Source organism: Myotis yumanensis, unplaced genomic scaffold (assembly GCF_028538775.1).
Source record: "Myotis yumanensis isolate MYYU_CA2020_CCGP unplaced genomic scaffold, mMyoYum1.0.hap1 SCAF_8, whole genome shotgun sequence".
NCBI lineage: Eukaryota > Metazoa > Chordata > Mammalia > Chiroptera > Vespertilionidae > Myotis > Myotis yumanensis.
In genome coordinates, this window is record NW_027223759.1 from 88,532,140 (window position 1) to 88,549,039 (window position 16,900).

General features: G+C 44.2%; 1 protein-coding gene across 1 annotated transcript; it reads right to left on the minus strand.

Moving 5' to 3' along the window:
• Positions 1-324: 324 nt before the first annotated feature.
• On the minus strand, positions 325-10,711 carry LOC139015826 (zinc finger BED domain-containing protein 5-like). Its single transcript, XM_070423509.1, is given in 3 exon segments — positions 325-1,626; positions 1,628-2,148; positions 10,687-10,711. Coding segments are annotated over 3 exon segments (1,848 nt in total).
• Positions 10,712-16,900: the final 6,189 nt, after the last annotated feature.

The following is a 16,900-nucleotide window of genomic DNA, read 5'->3' on the forward strand; positions in this document are numbered from 1 at the left end:
AATACAGTTCCTCATGTTGTGGTGACCCACAACCATAAAATTATTTTCATTGCAACTTCATAACTGTAGTTTTGCTACTGTTATGAATCATAATGTAAATATCTAATATGCAGGATGTATTTTCATTGTTACAAATTGAACATAATTAAAGCATAGTGATTAATCACAAAAACAATATGTAATTATATATTGTGAAATATTTATTTCTAATTACAAATAAATAAAATTTTGTCTTGAAGCATGGTGTAGCATGGTAACAGTCTTAATATAACAACAGTAAACTACATTGCTACATTTTACGACAGTATGCGTAAAAAGCCAATGTCAGTGCGTAGGTTGAGATTGCTTCTTTCTCACCAGATCAGAAATTCTCAGGGCAGTCTTTGCAAGAGCACAACGAAGATCATCTTCCACAACAAGTCTACTTCTGTATTTAGACTTGATAACCAACAAGCTGGAAAACCCTGTTTCACAAAGATATGTTGTTGGAAATGGAAGAAGAAGGTGCAACAAAGTCTCAGACAGAACAGGATATGACTGAAAACACTTGATCCAGAATTTTGTAACTGGCATTGTAGAGAAATCAGTTCTCACTGCATCATTGTTAATAAGTTCAATGAACTCCTCTTGTGCTGTCTCAGGAACATCTTCAACTTTGACTGTGAATGGACTTCTGGCAAGTGCAAATGGGGTGTCAGGTAGATTTGGAAAGTATGATGAAATTTCGTCTGCAAGCATGTGCAAGTGTTTCACAGAAATTATCATCATAATCCTTTTGTCTGGTTCAATGTCATGTTCCTCAAAGAAAGCAAATAAGGTAGGCAACATGTAAATTTTATTTTCATCCAATTTTTTTTTTTTTTGCCAAAGCTGAAGTTTCATTTGGAATGATCAGATCTTTTCAGACAAATCGAGACATGTTGCATTTGGTCCTTGCAGTGATAAATTTAACTCATTCAAGATGGCAAAGATGTCAACCAAGTAAGCTATTTTGTGCAGTTCACTTTTATCGCCAAAAAGTGCTTTGAACTGCAGTCTTGCTTTCTGATTAAAAAACGTTTTGAGTTCATCATGAAGATCAAAAACACGTTTTAAAATTTTTCCTCTAGACAACCATCTCACTTCAGTGTGAAATAGCAGAGCATTGTTCAGTGTATCCAACTCATTGCACAGTTGCGAAAACAGTAGACTGTTTAAAGTGCTTGCCTTTACAAAATTGACACAACTTATGACGTTTTTCATTACTTCTTTTAACTCTTGTGGCAGCGTCTTCATTGCTAATATTTGCTGATGAATCATACAGTGAGTTCCGATGACTTTTGGTGACTCATTCAGTACCAAATGTTGAAATCCAGATCGACATCCTAGCATAGCTGGAGCACCATCTGTGCAAACACCACAAACCTTTTCCCAAGAGATCTTATGTTCTTTCAGAAATGAACCAAATGTGTCAAATACATCACGTGCAGTAGTTGTCGTTTCAAGAGGTTTGCAAAAAAGAAACTCATCTTTAAAGTCACCATCATTAATATACCTCACATAAACCAGTAACTGTGAACAGTTTGCAATGCCTATAGATTCATCAAGCTGGATACTAAATATTGGAGGTGGAGCAGATTTAACTTCCCTGGATTATCTGATCAAGAATATCAGCAGACATGTCATATATTCTTCTGCGGACTGTGTTGTTAGATAAGGAAATTGCACTCAATTTCATAACAAATTCGTCTCCAATCATAACTTGAACAATGTCTTTGGCCACTGGCAACAGTAAATCCTCATCAATGGTGTGAGGTTTCATAGCTCTGGCGATTCTGAGTGCCACCAAATATGAAGCTTCAATGGCTGCTACGTTTTGTTTGTGGTACTTGCCACCAGTGTCAAGTCTGTCTTTCTTGAGTCCATCAGCTTTGCTTCTAAAATTGTTGGTATCCTTGCCGGCAAAGCTCGGATGCTTGCTATCAAAATGGCGTTTTAGTTTGTTCAGCTTCATAGATTCGGCTGATAGAACTTCACAACAAATAACACATTGCGGTTTCTCAATTCCTGCTGTAATTATTGAGGTAAAACCATACTGTAAATAATCCTCGCTATATTTTCTTTTCTTAATGTTCTTCTGTACATGATCCATTGTCATGGGATGGTTTGCTAATGAAAATAATATATAACAATAGCTTTAATAATACAAAAGATGATACATGGCATAGTTCAGTCAATACAGTACATTAAAGTTTCCTATGATTTACCATTCTCTGTGTTGTTTTTTTCATACCTGTTACTATCACAAGGAGGCAGTATTCACATCAAACACGGCTGAATATAAAAAGACCAATCAGCATCCAGATTAAGTTCCCAAGGTACAGATATTTTTTTTTTTTTGGCAGTAGTTGATGATTTTACAGTACATGATTTTACATTTATCCAGTAATTATAATTCATGAAGTGTCGTTTTACCTCCAATACTGCTGCTTTCAACACAGTAGCTGCTTTTAACAGAGTAACTGCTTTCGACACAGCAGCTGCTATCTACACAGTAGCTGCTCTCTACACATGTGTGACTGGTCTGCATAAGTAAATTATGGCACCAACCCTGTCACATACACCTGTATTTGTACGGGGTGTGTGTGATGGGGTTGGCGCGATGATGTCATCACGCCAGGTACTCATATGTGGGCATATCTGCATGTGGGCGTATCTGCATGTGGGCGGACCTGCCTGGAGACGGATAGAGGAGCGGTGTCTCGGTTCCTAAGACCATCGAAAATATGTGTTTTACGATGGTCTTAGGTGACCCCTATGAAAGGGTCGTTTGACCCCCAAAGGGTCATGACCCACAGGTTGAGAACCATTCTATGGAGCATTGTTATGAGTTTATTTGAGCCAAACTGATGACACATACTAGAGAGAAAGATCTCAAATGCTCTTGAGAATAACAGTTTTGTGGCTTATTTTATACATTAGAATCAAAGGGAAAGAAACAAGAAAGGTGCATGGAATTCATTGGTGGTCTATTAAAGAGGCAAAACAAAGCCAAAACCGGTTTGGCTCGGTGGATAGAGCGTCGGCCTGCCGACTGAAGGTTCCCAGGTTCGATTCCGGTCAAGGGCATGTACCTGGGTTGCGGGCACATCCCCAGTAGGGGATGTGCAAGAGGCAGCTGGTGGATGTTTCTCTCTCATCGATGTTTCTAACTCTCTATCTCTCTTCCTTCCTCTCTGTAAAAAATCAATAAAACATATTTTAAAAAAATAAAAATAAAAAAGAGGCAAAACAAAGCACAATTGGGAAATCTCTAGGATTGGATAAAAGGCGAAGTGGAGGAATGTATTTTTTTGTTTTTTACATTGGTGGATGTGTAACCTAACCTATATATCCTTGCAGGTGACCTAGCCTAGACCAACTTTTATTTAAAATTTATAAGTTTCCTTGGATCAACCTGTAAACCCATTTATATCACCCTAGATGTTATAGGTGTGTGTAACCACATCAAGTATTTTGCTAGGAATTTAACAGTAGGGCTGAGAGGTAATTGGTTAAACTCCTTTCGTGCCAATGCCACCCCTGACATTGACGAATGGCAGACCTGTCTTTTCAGGGACAAGCCCAGGATGACTTTCAGGACCAGGGACTCCTCTGGCTCAACCATCAGGGGCTGGCCCAGCAGCCTGGAGGACCCCCTGCTGACCTCTGCATAAGCTATTCTCCTGATACCCTCCTTCTAATACTAAGTTATCCATCCCCCAGGGGTGGAGATTTTCTTCCATTTGTGAACATGCAATCTATTAAAGGCATGTTTTCTAACTGTGCCTGCCTAGGGATGTCTCTAAATGAAGGTGAATTGTATTCTTTTAGTTCAGGGACACACTGCTTTGGTGAAGTGAACCACCCCCATCCTCTAGGTATCTTTTTGCTGCCAGAAGGTAATAAAGTATGTTCATTCTCATAAAATATTTCCAGTGTTGTCTTTTGTCTGGAAAATACTGCGTAACTAGACCTGGTTCAGTCCAATATCAGGTAAAGAATTGTTAATAATAAACATTTACAACACATAGCATAGGAACAGTATGCAGGGCAAAAGAAAACAAGAGAAGGTGCTATGGTGTTGTACTCTGTGGCTGTGTCTTCAAGAGGTAGGGGAAGAAAATCATTAAATTTCAAAAGTATATTATCCTAGATGCATAAGAATGTCAACATAAAAAACATCCAAACCTGTAAGAATTTTTATGAGTTTATTTGAGGCAGACTGACAATTGCTGGGAAGCAAAATCTCAATGTATTGAGAAAATGGCAGTTTTACCACTTATTTTATCCAAGGAGAAAACATAAGGAGGTTATATGAAATTCATTGGTGATGGATTAGGGAGGTGGGAGAAAGCAAAGTGGGGAAATCTCTGGGATTGGATTAAAGTAAAACAAATAGACACATACTATTTTTTTTACACAATAACAATAACAATGAGGGGCTCTGTGGTCTCCTGCTCTGGTGGAAGATTGTGCCTTGAGGGATCTTGGAAAAAATTGCCCTGATGTTCCAAAGGTATGTTATCATGCATGCCAAAGACAATAGAAAGGCTCAGCTAAAGGTAAAGATTGATCTTTGTCAAGAAGGATACCAGCCTAGGACATGACCACCCACTATGACTCACTTTGAGCAAGAAAGTTTTAATTTCAGACCATTCCATGTGGTTACTTTAGGGTTATAAAGCCCACCATGCAGACTTCCTCTGAATTTGTCAGATTGAGTCTGTGGCCTTTTTCTTGTCCACACTTTCCCATTTTGGTAATAAATTAATCCAAAGGATGCATTGATGACCAACCTTTTGGTTGAATAATGTGGTCCTATGGTGCTAGAAAGATTCATTTCTAGGAAGTCTTAGTGTCAATCAGTGTCTGTCTTGTTGAAAAATGGACCACTGGGGGTGGGGTAAGACAAGAATCTTGGATGAAAGTCAAGCCCAAATTTTTCTCAAAAGTGAAAGGCAGGTAAAGGGGAAATAGTCAGGTCCTATGAGCCTTCATTAAGAAAAGCACTCTCGATCATTTCTAACCTATAAGCTATCAAGAACCAAGTGTTCTTTGTCTTCTTTGTATTTTGCACCTAATACAACATTTACTTACAGTTGGAGGGCTATAAGTAAACAAACACCTTTCCAGTTTTCATAGTCTGCCCATGACACGAGTTCCCATTTACTATGGCCTATCTACTTCCCTTTAGAAGCACTCTAGTGCCATTCATTATTAATCTGATTCCCATTTGTTGTGTAATTAGAAGCTATAACTTGAATGTTAATTCAAAACCAAGGTTGTAAGAACCCAATGGTGTTGATTGCAATTGCTGTCTAAAAATTCCAAAGACCAGGAGGACAGTAAGAGTTTCCTAAGTAAAGTTCCTGTGCCTCAGCAGTAGTTACCGAGGGCTATGCTTTTATAGTCGCTTTAGCTTCCATCTGAATTACTGTAGTAGTTTTTGTTGGCTGTAAGCAGATTCCAATAATTGTGTTCTAACATCCTATATAATAATAGAATAGAGAAACATGCAAATTAACCATCCCTCTGCTATGCTCAAGCCACGCCCACATGCCACGCCCACCAGCCAATCAGGAGTGAGTATGCAAATTAACCAAACTAAGATGGCAGCACCCACGAAGCTGGAGCGAGCAAGAGGCTTGGATTGCCCCCAGCGATGAAGGAAGCCAAGTTTCCCACCAGCCCTGGGCTCCACTCAAGGCTACAAAGTTTCAGTTATAGAAGATAAATAAATCCCAGAAAAAAAAAGAAAAGAAAAAAAGGAGAGGCTGGGAGCTTGGGTTGCTGGGGGGCGTGGCTAGCCTGAAAACAGCCCTCAGCCCCTCACCCAGGCTGGCCAGACACCCCAGCGTGACTCCCCCACCATGAAGGGGGTGTGGCCAGTCTGGAAATGGCCCTCAGCCCCTCATGCAGGCTGGCCACACCCCCATGGGGTGAGGGTCTCCACTGGGGGGCTTGGCAAGCCTGCAAACAGCCATCAGCCCCTCACCCAGGCTGGCCAGGCACCCCAGTGAGGACTCCCACCCTGAAGGGGGTGTGGCCAGTCTGAAAATGGCCCTCAGCTCCTCACCCAGGCTGGCCAGGAACTCCAGCAGGACCCCCACCCTGATCCGGGACACCCTTCAGGGCAAACCAGACACCCCCACCCATGCACCAGGCCGCTATCCTATATAATAAAAGGGTAATATGCAAATGGACCCTAACAGCAGAATGACTGGGAATGACTGGTCACTATGACACATACTGACCACCAGGGGGCAGATGCTTAATGCAGGAGCTGTTTCCTGGTGGTCAGTGCGCTCCCATGGGGGAGCTCTGCTCAGCCACAAGCCAGGATGACGGCTGCCAGCACAGCGGTGGTGGTGGGAGCCTCTCCCGCCTCCTCAGCAGCGCTAAGATTGTCTGACTGCAGCTTAGGCCTGGTCCCTGCTGGCAAGTGGACATCCCCCGAGGGCTCTTGGGCTGTTGATGGATGTCTGACTGCCAGCTTAGGCCTGATCCCCTGGGGAGTGGGCCTAAGCCAGCAGGTGGACATCCCCTGAGGGGTCCTAGACTGCGAGAGGGCACAGGCCAGGCTGAGGAAACCCCCAAATGCACACATTTTTGTGTACCAGGCCTCTAGTTTATACATAAAATTCCTTTCTCAGTATTCCCTTTCCACTGACTTTCTATAACTCTCCTTGTTCTTCTTAGTTTGTCTCTCTTTATTCATTCAGAAATAACCAATTTATTATAACAAACTACTTACTTTTAAATTTAAAGACACGCATCCCTCTCCACTTTGCAATAGTATTCCTTCTAAATTTCAAAAGAGAAACCATAAAAAAGAATATTATCCAATATAATAAAAGCCTAATATGCAAATCGACTGTACAGCGGAACGATCGGTGTAACAACTGGTCACTATAATGTATACTGACCACCAGGGGCAGACACTCAATGCAGGAGCTGACCCCAGCCTGCAGGCCCCAGGCTAGCCAAGGTGGGTGCCAGTGGGGCCCCCCTGATCACCCCGCCCATCACTCCACATGGGGGCAGGGCAGCTGGTGAGCAGGTGGTGGTGGGGGATGAGGCTGGCGGACGAGTGGGACAGTGCTTCCCCCCAATCACCCCGTCCCCCAAACGCCCCCCACAGAAGGAGGAGACCAGCATCAGCAGGATGATCGGGGAGCAAGGCCTATTGGCAAGCAGGCCAGCACCGCCCCCTGATAGCCCCACTGGTCACCCCACAGATTGGCCCTGATAACCGGCAGGGCCTAGGGACCCTACCTGTGCACAAATTTTGTGTACTGGGCTTCTAATTGTAATATAAAAGTTATCATACATACCCTTAGCAATTATTAACTGCTGGGCTATATATATGATGTTTGAAAATAAACAAAAAACAAGTATAATTGTTATTGTAACTAATATTATTAGTAGACAAGTAAAGACTATCAAGCAAATAAAGTTCAATATCAATTTGTAGGTATACAGCCCTTGTCGATGTCTTGGGAGAGCTGTCTATCTCTGATGTCGGTGGCTTTTCATCCTTGAGAAGTCTTTTATCTTCACTGCAGGTGGGGGCAAGTATCAGACTGGGGTAGATGCTCATTCATGGTTAGGCAATGAATGACAATGTTGGGGAGAGTCTTTAATTAATGTATTTTTCAATGGATGAAATCTCCTGATTTTAAGTCATGGTCTTTGAAGTCTTCATCTCCTGGGATGAATGTCACTGACTTACCAGTTTCTGTAAGCTGTTCAATATGCTTTTATAATAATGCAGAAGTCTTCTTTTAGTAGTTTGATTCATATGTCTCTTCACCTAGATGTATAAAGTGACCAGTGACTTTTTATTGAGGAGGAAAGGTATGTATTTGCTCAAATAAGTAGGTTTCAGGTTGAGGAACACTATTAGAAGAGCTTTTGGCCAAGGAAGCTTAAAAGCTTCTGAAAATTTACCTAGTTGTGTTTGAAGTGTACCACTTGTATGCTCCACTAATCCAGAAAACAGAGTGATAGGAACAATGAAAATATTGTAGACAAGGCCAAATTTTACAAATGATTTGCATTATTTGCCCAGTGAAATGAGTTCCTCACTCACTGTAACTCAGAGGGGATTCACCAATTGAGAATTAATTTATTTTCCTCACTAGAGGCCCGGTGCATGAAAGTTCATGCACTGGAGGGGGGTACCTCAGCCCGGCCTGCCCCCCTCACAATCCAGGAGCCCTCAGGGGTGGGAGGCGACCCAGCGATCAGGGGAAGGTGACACCCCCATCACACCTCTGCTGCTGCCACTGCTGGCAGCACAAGCCTAGGCTGGCCCTGGTTACCTGAGCCTCGGGAGGCTCTGGGAGCCTGGGCAGCTCACATCTGAGGCTTGCCTGCACCTTGGGTGTCATCTGGGCAGCTGCCATCTGAGGCTTTCCTCCACCTCAGGCCAACCTTGGGTGGCTGGGGGGATGAGGGAACTGGGGGACTTCAGAAGCAGGTGCAGAGTGGCTGGGCCCACCTTGCCATGCTCTAACCACCCAGGCAGGGCTTAGGGGACTGAGTGCCACCATCTTGTGGCAGTGGATGCTGCTATCTTTGAGGGTGGGGCAGTCAATTATCATATTCCCTCCTTATTGGCTGTAGGTGCCACCATCTTTGCAACAGCATGAGGGTCAATTAGCATATCCCTTCTTTATTAGCTAGGATAGTAATTTACCTACCATTAAGGCCATTGCTTTCCTGCAAGGGAATGCTCAACCCATACAATCAAACTAACATATATTTGTATTCTTGTGATAGTGGTATTTGTATAAAATCCAATTACCATACCTCAAATGGATCTAAAGGAAGTGGAACATATCCTTGGGACCTGTGGGATAATGTTCCGTGGTTATATTTGGACAGATAGGACTTCTGCTATACACTTTACAAGCAACAATAGGTTTCCAATAAATATTGTTTACTCTATGAAATCATCTCTTTCAGACACCAATGTGTTAGCTCATGTAAATATTAAAGTATAGGTATTTGAGTCCCTATAGGTAAGATGGTTACATATTGGGACGGTATCTGTTTGTTTGGGTCAATGATTTCCCCCTTTTTTTTTTTGCTATATTCTCTTTTCTTCTCCTGCAGCTGTACATTGGAGCTGTAAAAATATCATTTTTCATTAAATTAACTAGAGGCCCAGCGCACAAAATTCGTGCAAGAATAGGCCTTCCTTCCCCCGGCTGTGGGCATCAGCTTCCCTCTGACACCCAGGACCCAAGCTTCCCTCTGGCCACCGGCAGGCACCCAGGACCCGGGCTTCTCTCACCACCCCGACTTCATCTGGAAGGTCATCTGGAAGGATGTCCAGTCGAATTAGCATATTATGCTTTTATTATTCTAGATTAGAGGCCCGGTGCATGAAAATTTGTGCACTGGGGGGTCCCTCAGCTCGGCCTACCCCCTCTCACAGTCGGGAGCCCTCAGGGGATGTCCTACTGATGGCTTAGGCCCGCTCTGGGGAATGAGCCTAAGCCACAGTCTGGCCTCCCTCTGAGGGAGGCAACCAGCTGGCCAGGGGAAGGCACCGCCCCCATCACCCCACTGCTGCTGTCACTGCCAGCTGCCAGAGCTCACGGCTGCCTGAGCCCATGAATGCTGTGAGCCCTGGGCTGCCATGAGCCCCATGCCTTGCAGTCTCCGGGGCTCAAGGCTGCCTGAGCCCATGACTACCTGAGCCTCAGGCCTCCCAGCCACTATGGCTTTGTCCGGATGGACGTCAGGATGGACGTCTGGAAGATATCCTCCTTAATTAGCATATTACCCTTTTATTAATATAGACTAGAGGCCCAGTGCATGAAATTTGGGGGGGATCCCCTCAGCCCAACTTGCAACCTCTCTAATCTGGGACCCCTCAGGGGATGTCTGACTGCCGGTTTAGGCCTGATACTGGGGTTATGGGCCTAAACCGGCAGTCGGACATCCATCTCACAATCTGGGATCATTGGCTCCTTATTGCTCACCTGCCTGCCTGCTTGGTCACCCCTAGCTGCCTGTCCCCCTGCCAGCCTGATAGCTCTTCACTGGCTCTTCATGCTGGCCTGATCACCCCTAACTGCCCCCCCTGCTGACCTTTTCAACCCCAACTTCCCCCCACTGGCCTGGTTGCCCCACGAAGTCTGCTTGGTCGTCCCCTACTAGCTCCCCTGCCAGCCTGGTCATAGGCAGCCATCTTGTGAGGGTGTGAGGGTCAATTTTCATATTACTTCTTTATTATATAGGATAAGAAGTAAGGATCATTTTCAGCTCTAAATATGTGGCTATTTAATGCTGCCTGTCTAGATGCAGAATCAGCTAAATGATTTCCTATTGCTTTTATGGTGGCAACTTTAGAATATTTAGGAATTTTGATAATTTCCCATTGTTTCAATTTCTGTATGACATCCAATCATTCTGCAACTTATTTTCTATTCTTTATCGGCTGCTTTGAGAAAGTTAAGAAGCTTTTTTGCTCTCACAACATTCTAGAGTTGTGAGCTACACCAAGAACATACCTACCAGTGAAAATATTGGCTATTTGAACTTTGGCCAACTGACAAGCCTGAATTAAAGCAATGAATTTACTTTTGGGGCAGATCTTATTTAGGTAAATAAAAACATTTAACTATGTCCACCATTAAAGTTATTACATACCTAGCTTGGCAATGTCTCTGTCCATCTTTCGAAGACACATCTGTAAACTAAATTTTATCAGCATTATCAATAGGAGTTTCCTTTAAACCATTTCCAGGAACAAGTAGGTGGCCAGCAAGCAAAACACAACAGTGTATGTTTTCATCCCCTGAAGAATGTAGCAAAGTTGCTAGGTTAAGGCTGTTACATTGAGTTAAAATAATATTCGGCACAGAGGAGCCAGTTGAATGACAGAAGTGTTTAATGCAATGAGAATTCATTGATGATTCAACAAAATAAAAAACATAAAGGAAATTATATAACTACTAGAGGCCCAGTGCACAAAATTTGTGTAATCAGGGGTGTCCCTCAGCCCAGCCTGAACCCTCTCCAATCTGGGACCCCTGCAGGATTGAGCCTAAATCAGCAGTCAGACATCCCTTTCACAATCCAGTACTGCTGGCTCCTAACCACTCGCCTGCTTGCCAGCCTGATAGCCCCCTAACTGCTCCCCTGCTGGCCCAATCACCCGCTACTGCCCTCCCCTGCCAGCCATCTTGTAATGGCCATCTTATTGTGGCCATCTTGTGACAACATGGGGGCAGCCATCTTGTGATGACATGAGGGAAGCCATCTCTTGGTGGCCACCTTGTGGTGGCCATCTTGTGATGATGTGGGGCAGCCATCTTGTGACGACATGGGGTGGCCACCTCGTGATGCTGTGAGGGCATCACTCGAGGGCGCGAAGGCCACCTCGGTTTTTATTACTACAGATTTTTTGTTTGTTTGTTTGGATAACATGTCTGTGGAGGAGATGGCTGTCATGCAGGGAGGGGCCCTTTGGCTTCTGAGTCTAATTGCTGTCTATAATGTACTATAGCTTTGTGTTCTACATTGTTTTCTTTATTTTAATGTATAAAAAGTTAGAAAGCCTATAATTAAGGGGTACTAGAATGGGAGTTTTCAATAATTATTTAGAGATTTTACAGCATGTTTCCCTTCTGGGTTCCACTGCATTGGATCAGGTTGGTTTGATTTTAATAAGACATATAGAGGCTGGGCCATTAATAAAAGTTTTTGGAATCATATTGTGACAGAATTCAGTCAGCCCAGGAATCCTCTAAGCTATTTTTCATTTTTTTGTTTTTAGAAAAGGAAAATATATAAACCTTCTGAGTCTTTCAGGGATAAGTAGTAAGCCCTCTTTAGATATGAGATAAACAAGTATTTTACCTGGGATAAATAGGATTGAGTCTTGTCCCTTTATATTCTATGTATCTTTATGGCTAGCTGTTGTAATAGGTAAATTATGTCCTCCTGGAAGTGTAATATGTCCTAGAGCAGGGGTGGGCAAACTTTTTGACTCGAGGGCCACAATGGGTTCTTAAACTGGACCGGAGGGCCGGAACAAAAGCATGGATGGAGTGTTTGTGTGAACTAATATAAATTCAAAGTAAACATCATTACATAAAAGGGTACAGTCTTTTTTTTTTTTTTAGTTTTATTCATTTCAAACAGGCCGGATCCAGCCCGCAGGCCGTAGTTTGCCCATGGCTGTCCTAGAGCCTAAAAGTAAAGCATCTACATATTGGATTAGAGTAGAATATCTGGAAAATTCAGCTTTTGTTTCTAGGACAATAGCCCTGTATATCCCTGGAGCATCATATCTAAGTATACTTGTAATCTTCCCAGGTGAAAGTAAAGAGTTATTTCTGTCTTTTTTTTTTTTTAACAGAAATGTTGTAAAGGCAATACATAAATATATATTACTGAAAAATACTGTTAGTCCACAGAAATCTTATATAATTAAAGCCTAATATACTAAGTGTCTGGTCGGCCGTTCAACCAATCAAAACGTACTATGCTAATGCAGTGGTTCTCAACCTTCCTAATGCCGCGATCCTTTAATACAGTTCTTCATGTTGTGGTGACCCTCAATTTCATTGTTATAAATTGAACATAATTAAAGCATAGTGATTAATCACAAAAACAATATTTAATTATATATGTGTTTTCCGATGGTCTTAGGTGACCCCTGTGAAAGGGTTGTTTGACCCCCAAAGGGATCGCAATCCACAGGTTGAGAACTGCTGCTCTATAGGTTTGAATGTTTCTTACCAGGATTCTTTCTGGGAGTATAACAGACTTTGAGACTGATTACTTGCCCCAGGGGATCAGGCCCTGAAGTGTGTGTTTGCATTCCTGATAATATAGGACAAAGGGGATCACTGTTTAACATGTTGGCCATATTAATGTTTAGTAATGAAGATTTAAATTTTTCTTTTTAAATATCTGAAGGCACATATCAAGGAAGAGGACCAAAATGGCAGCCAAATGGGCAGACCTGTCGTGCACCTTGTCCCAGGGCCAGACTGGAAATACAACTATATCGAAGAACATCCACTGGGAATTAACAAATGAGGCCCAGCTGAGGAGGTGACTTATAGAAAGGAAGGATAGAAAACATCTGGAGACCGATAGGAAGGGCAGTGAGGTTGCAAGAGGGGTGGCAGGCCAGCAGGCTGAGAGGGAGAAAAGAAAGCTGTGCTATGAAAATATCTGTTCCCTCAGAAAAATAGAAGCCTGGCAGATACTGAGCACCAGAGCTGTGCCCCAAAGCAGCAGGTGTAATATCCAACTGTGGAAAGGAAAAGCTGCAGGGCTGCTGGCTGCCAGGAGTCTGGACCTGAGACTCCAGCTGCCAAAGGCTGCACCTTGAAAGGTGGGCCCCATGAAAGGAGGAAGCAGTGTGGTGCTGGGGGGAGGGGGAGAGAAAACCACAGTTTCCTTGTTTTTGCTTTTATTCTGTTTAGACCCAGAACAGAGGACTTTCCATTTGCAACCACTCACCTGAGGCTTTGGCACGGGGAGGAAGGCTTGGACATGAGGTGCCTGAGGAAAGGCCGAGGAGGGAAGCAGGTTAGGGAGATGTGGAAGAGCAGTAGCCAGGAGTCCTGCATTGGGATGTTCCCATGCTTCCAAACCTAAATGGCCATTTCTTCACAGAAGAGCTAGCCCCTCCCTGTAGCCGCAGGGCAGGTGATACAGCCTGCCACACCCTGCGTTTTGAGATTTACAGAGGAAACAAAGGGAGAGGCCAAGCTCACAGTCTGAACAATCTCAAGGAGCCCTCAGTGACTGAATTAGAAGAGGGGCCATCTGCCCGCTAATCAGGGAACCAGACTGATAAAAACTCCAGGGTCCCAGCTGACCACACTGGTCTCCATGCAAGGACCTCTGTCCAGCCAAAGGCAGAGTAAGAATTTGTACCACTCACGGGGGAGTAGCTCTGGGACAGGAAAAAGCACCCATCATATACCCTGAAAGCAAAACAGCAACAACCCCACTCAAGAGTCAGAAACAGACCCTTGAGTGATTAGGATTGGCAGCTGGCAGACAGGCAAAGTGGCAGATTGGCTCCTAATGTTTACAGCCAAGGCCTGTGGAAACAGACACAAGCAGTAGACCGGATCTCTTGGAGTTTCAAGCAGGATGCTAAAAGACAAAAGATACCTGACAGTGGTTAGCACCTAAGTCCTAACAGGAGGCCTGGTGCATGAAATTTGTGCACTGGGGGTTGGGATTCCCTCAGCCCAGCCTGCCGCTCTCACAGTCTGGGAGCCCTCAGTGGATGTCCTACTGACGGCCACAGTCTGGCAGCAGAGGCTTGGAGCAGGCATCCTGTGTGTGTGTGTGTGTGTGTGTGTGTGTGTCTGCTGGGGGCCTGCCCCCAGCCACACCATGGAGGCTTGGAGCAGACGCCCCTCTGTGTTGATCTCTCAGGCTCCTGGCCTCCACTGTGTGTTTTTCTCTCCCTTGAACTGTGGCCAGGGTGGGGTGCTGCCTGCAGGCTGCGCTTTCCTGCTAATGGATCACCGGATCACTGCAGAGACCAGGAGCAAGCCCTGCTAGGTGCTGCCTGTGGGGAACTTTCCTGCTCTGGGATCACCATGGCGATCCCAGGAGCAGGCCCACCTGGAGGCGGACCGCCATCCCCACTTGCCTCCTCTGGAATGGATCCCAGGAGCAGGCCCACCTGGGGGCCAATGCCCTCTGCACTTGCCTACTCTGGGATCACCATGGGGTCCAGCTGGCAGCGGGGCTTAGGCAGCACATGGGGGTCCCGGCTGGGGCTGGGCTTAGGTGACGCGATCGCTCCACCTAAGTCCGGCCGCCCAGGGCCACACACGGACCGGATGGCGTCTGGCGCTGGCCAGCCCTTCCTGCAGTATGCAAATTAGCCGCCATCTTTGATGGCGGCTAATTTGCATATGGTGCTGATTAGCCAATGGGAAGGGTAGCGAAGGTACGTCAATTACCCTTTTTGTCTTTTATTAGATAGGAGATATATATATCTATCTATATCTATCTATATCTATATCTATATCTATATCTATATCTATATCTATATCTATCTATCTATCTATCTATCTATATATATATATATATGTATCTATATATATGCACTAGAGGCACCGTGTATAAAATTCGTGCATGGGGGAGTGTGTCCCTCAGCCTGGCCTATACCCTCTCCAATATGGGACCCCTCGGGGGATATCCAACTGCCAGTTGGACATCTCTCTCACAATCTAGGACTGCTGGCTCCTAACCGCTGGCCTGCCTACCTGCCAGATTGCCCTTAACCGCTTCTGCCTGGCAGCCTGATTGCCCCCTAATTGTTCCCTTGCTGTCCTGATCGCCCTCAACTGCCCTCCCCTGCCAACCTGATTGCCCTCAACTGCCGTCCCCTGCTGACCTGATTGCCCACAACTGCCCTCCCCTGCTGCGACCCGCCTCCACTGTGTGTGCGGCCATCTTGTGACAGCCATATTGTGATGGCCATCTTGTGACGGCCATCTTGTGATGATATTAGGATGTGATGAGTGATGGCATGATGACCACCTAGGCCACAGGTTCTCAACCTGGGGATCGCGTCCCCTTTGTGAGTCGAACGACCCTTTCACAGGGGTCGCCTAAGACCATCCGAAAAACACATATATAATTACATATTGTTTTTGTGATTAATCACTATGCTTTAATTATGTTCAATTTGTAACAATGAAATTGGGGATCACCACAACATGAGGAACTGTATTAAAGGATCGTGGCATTAGGAAGTTTGAGAATCACTGACCTAGGCTGTTATTATTATAGATAGATTTTATTTCATTTTTTAAATTTTTTGCACCTTTTTCTTCCTCTGTTCTTTTTTCCTCTGTTTTGCTTCTCCTTTCTCCTTTTTAGTTTTTCTCTTTCCTTTGTTCCCCCTTTTATAATTGATCTTCTTTGTCCATCTGCTTTTTTGATTTGTTATTATTCTAGCCTCTTGGTTTATTCATATATCTAATTTACTCTTCTCTGCTCCTACTCAATTTCTCTTTATCTTTTTCTTTTCTTCACTACTCTTTTTTTTCTTTCTCTTCTCTTGCTCTTTTCTTCTTCTAATTTTAAAATTTGTTTCACTTCTTAAATTTAGGTCTATCTAATCTCTATTAACTTTTACAATTTTTTTCTTGTCTTCTCATTTATTTTATCCCTCTTCTTTTTTAACCATGGTACTTTCCCTATTCCTCTAATTCATTAACCTTATTTTTTTTTATTTAAGCTCTGCATCTACAGATTCTGCCCTCCTACCTTTTCTGGGTGTTTTTTGGTTTGTGCTTTCTTGGCTTATTTGTTTGTTTTGTTGTGTGTTTCTTTTTTTCATATATATATATATATATATATATATCCTATCTAATAAAAGAAAAACATGGTAATTAGCCATACCTCAGCTACCCTTCCCATTGGTTAATCAGGGTGATATGCAAAATAACTGCCAGCCAAGACGGCCACCGGCAGCTAGGCAGCTTGAAGCGAACACGAGGCTTGCTTGCTTCAGTGATGGAGGAAGCCAAGGTCCCCCGCCTGACGTTGCCAGCCTCTGAGCTTGCAGTTTGAAAAATTGTTACAAATATAGAAGCTAAACAAAACCCCAGAAACCTGCTTTCAGCCAGCCGGGATCTCAGAGCTGGAGTTGAAACAGTGTTTTGATTGTAGAACCCAAACAAACCAGATACCTGCTTTCAGCAGCCGAGGCCTCAGAGCTGGAGCCAAGCCTCAGAGCTAAAGCTGGCCCAGAATAAAAAAGAAAAAGAGAAAAAGGAGCGGTTGGGAGCTTCAGTCACCCACCAGCCTGACAACGGCCCTCATCCCCTCACCCAGACTGGCCAGGCACCCCAGTGGGGACCCCCAC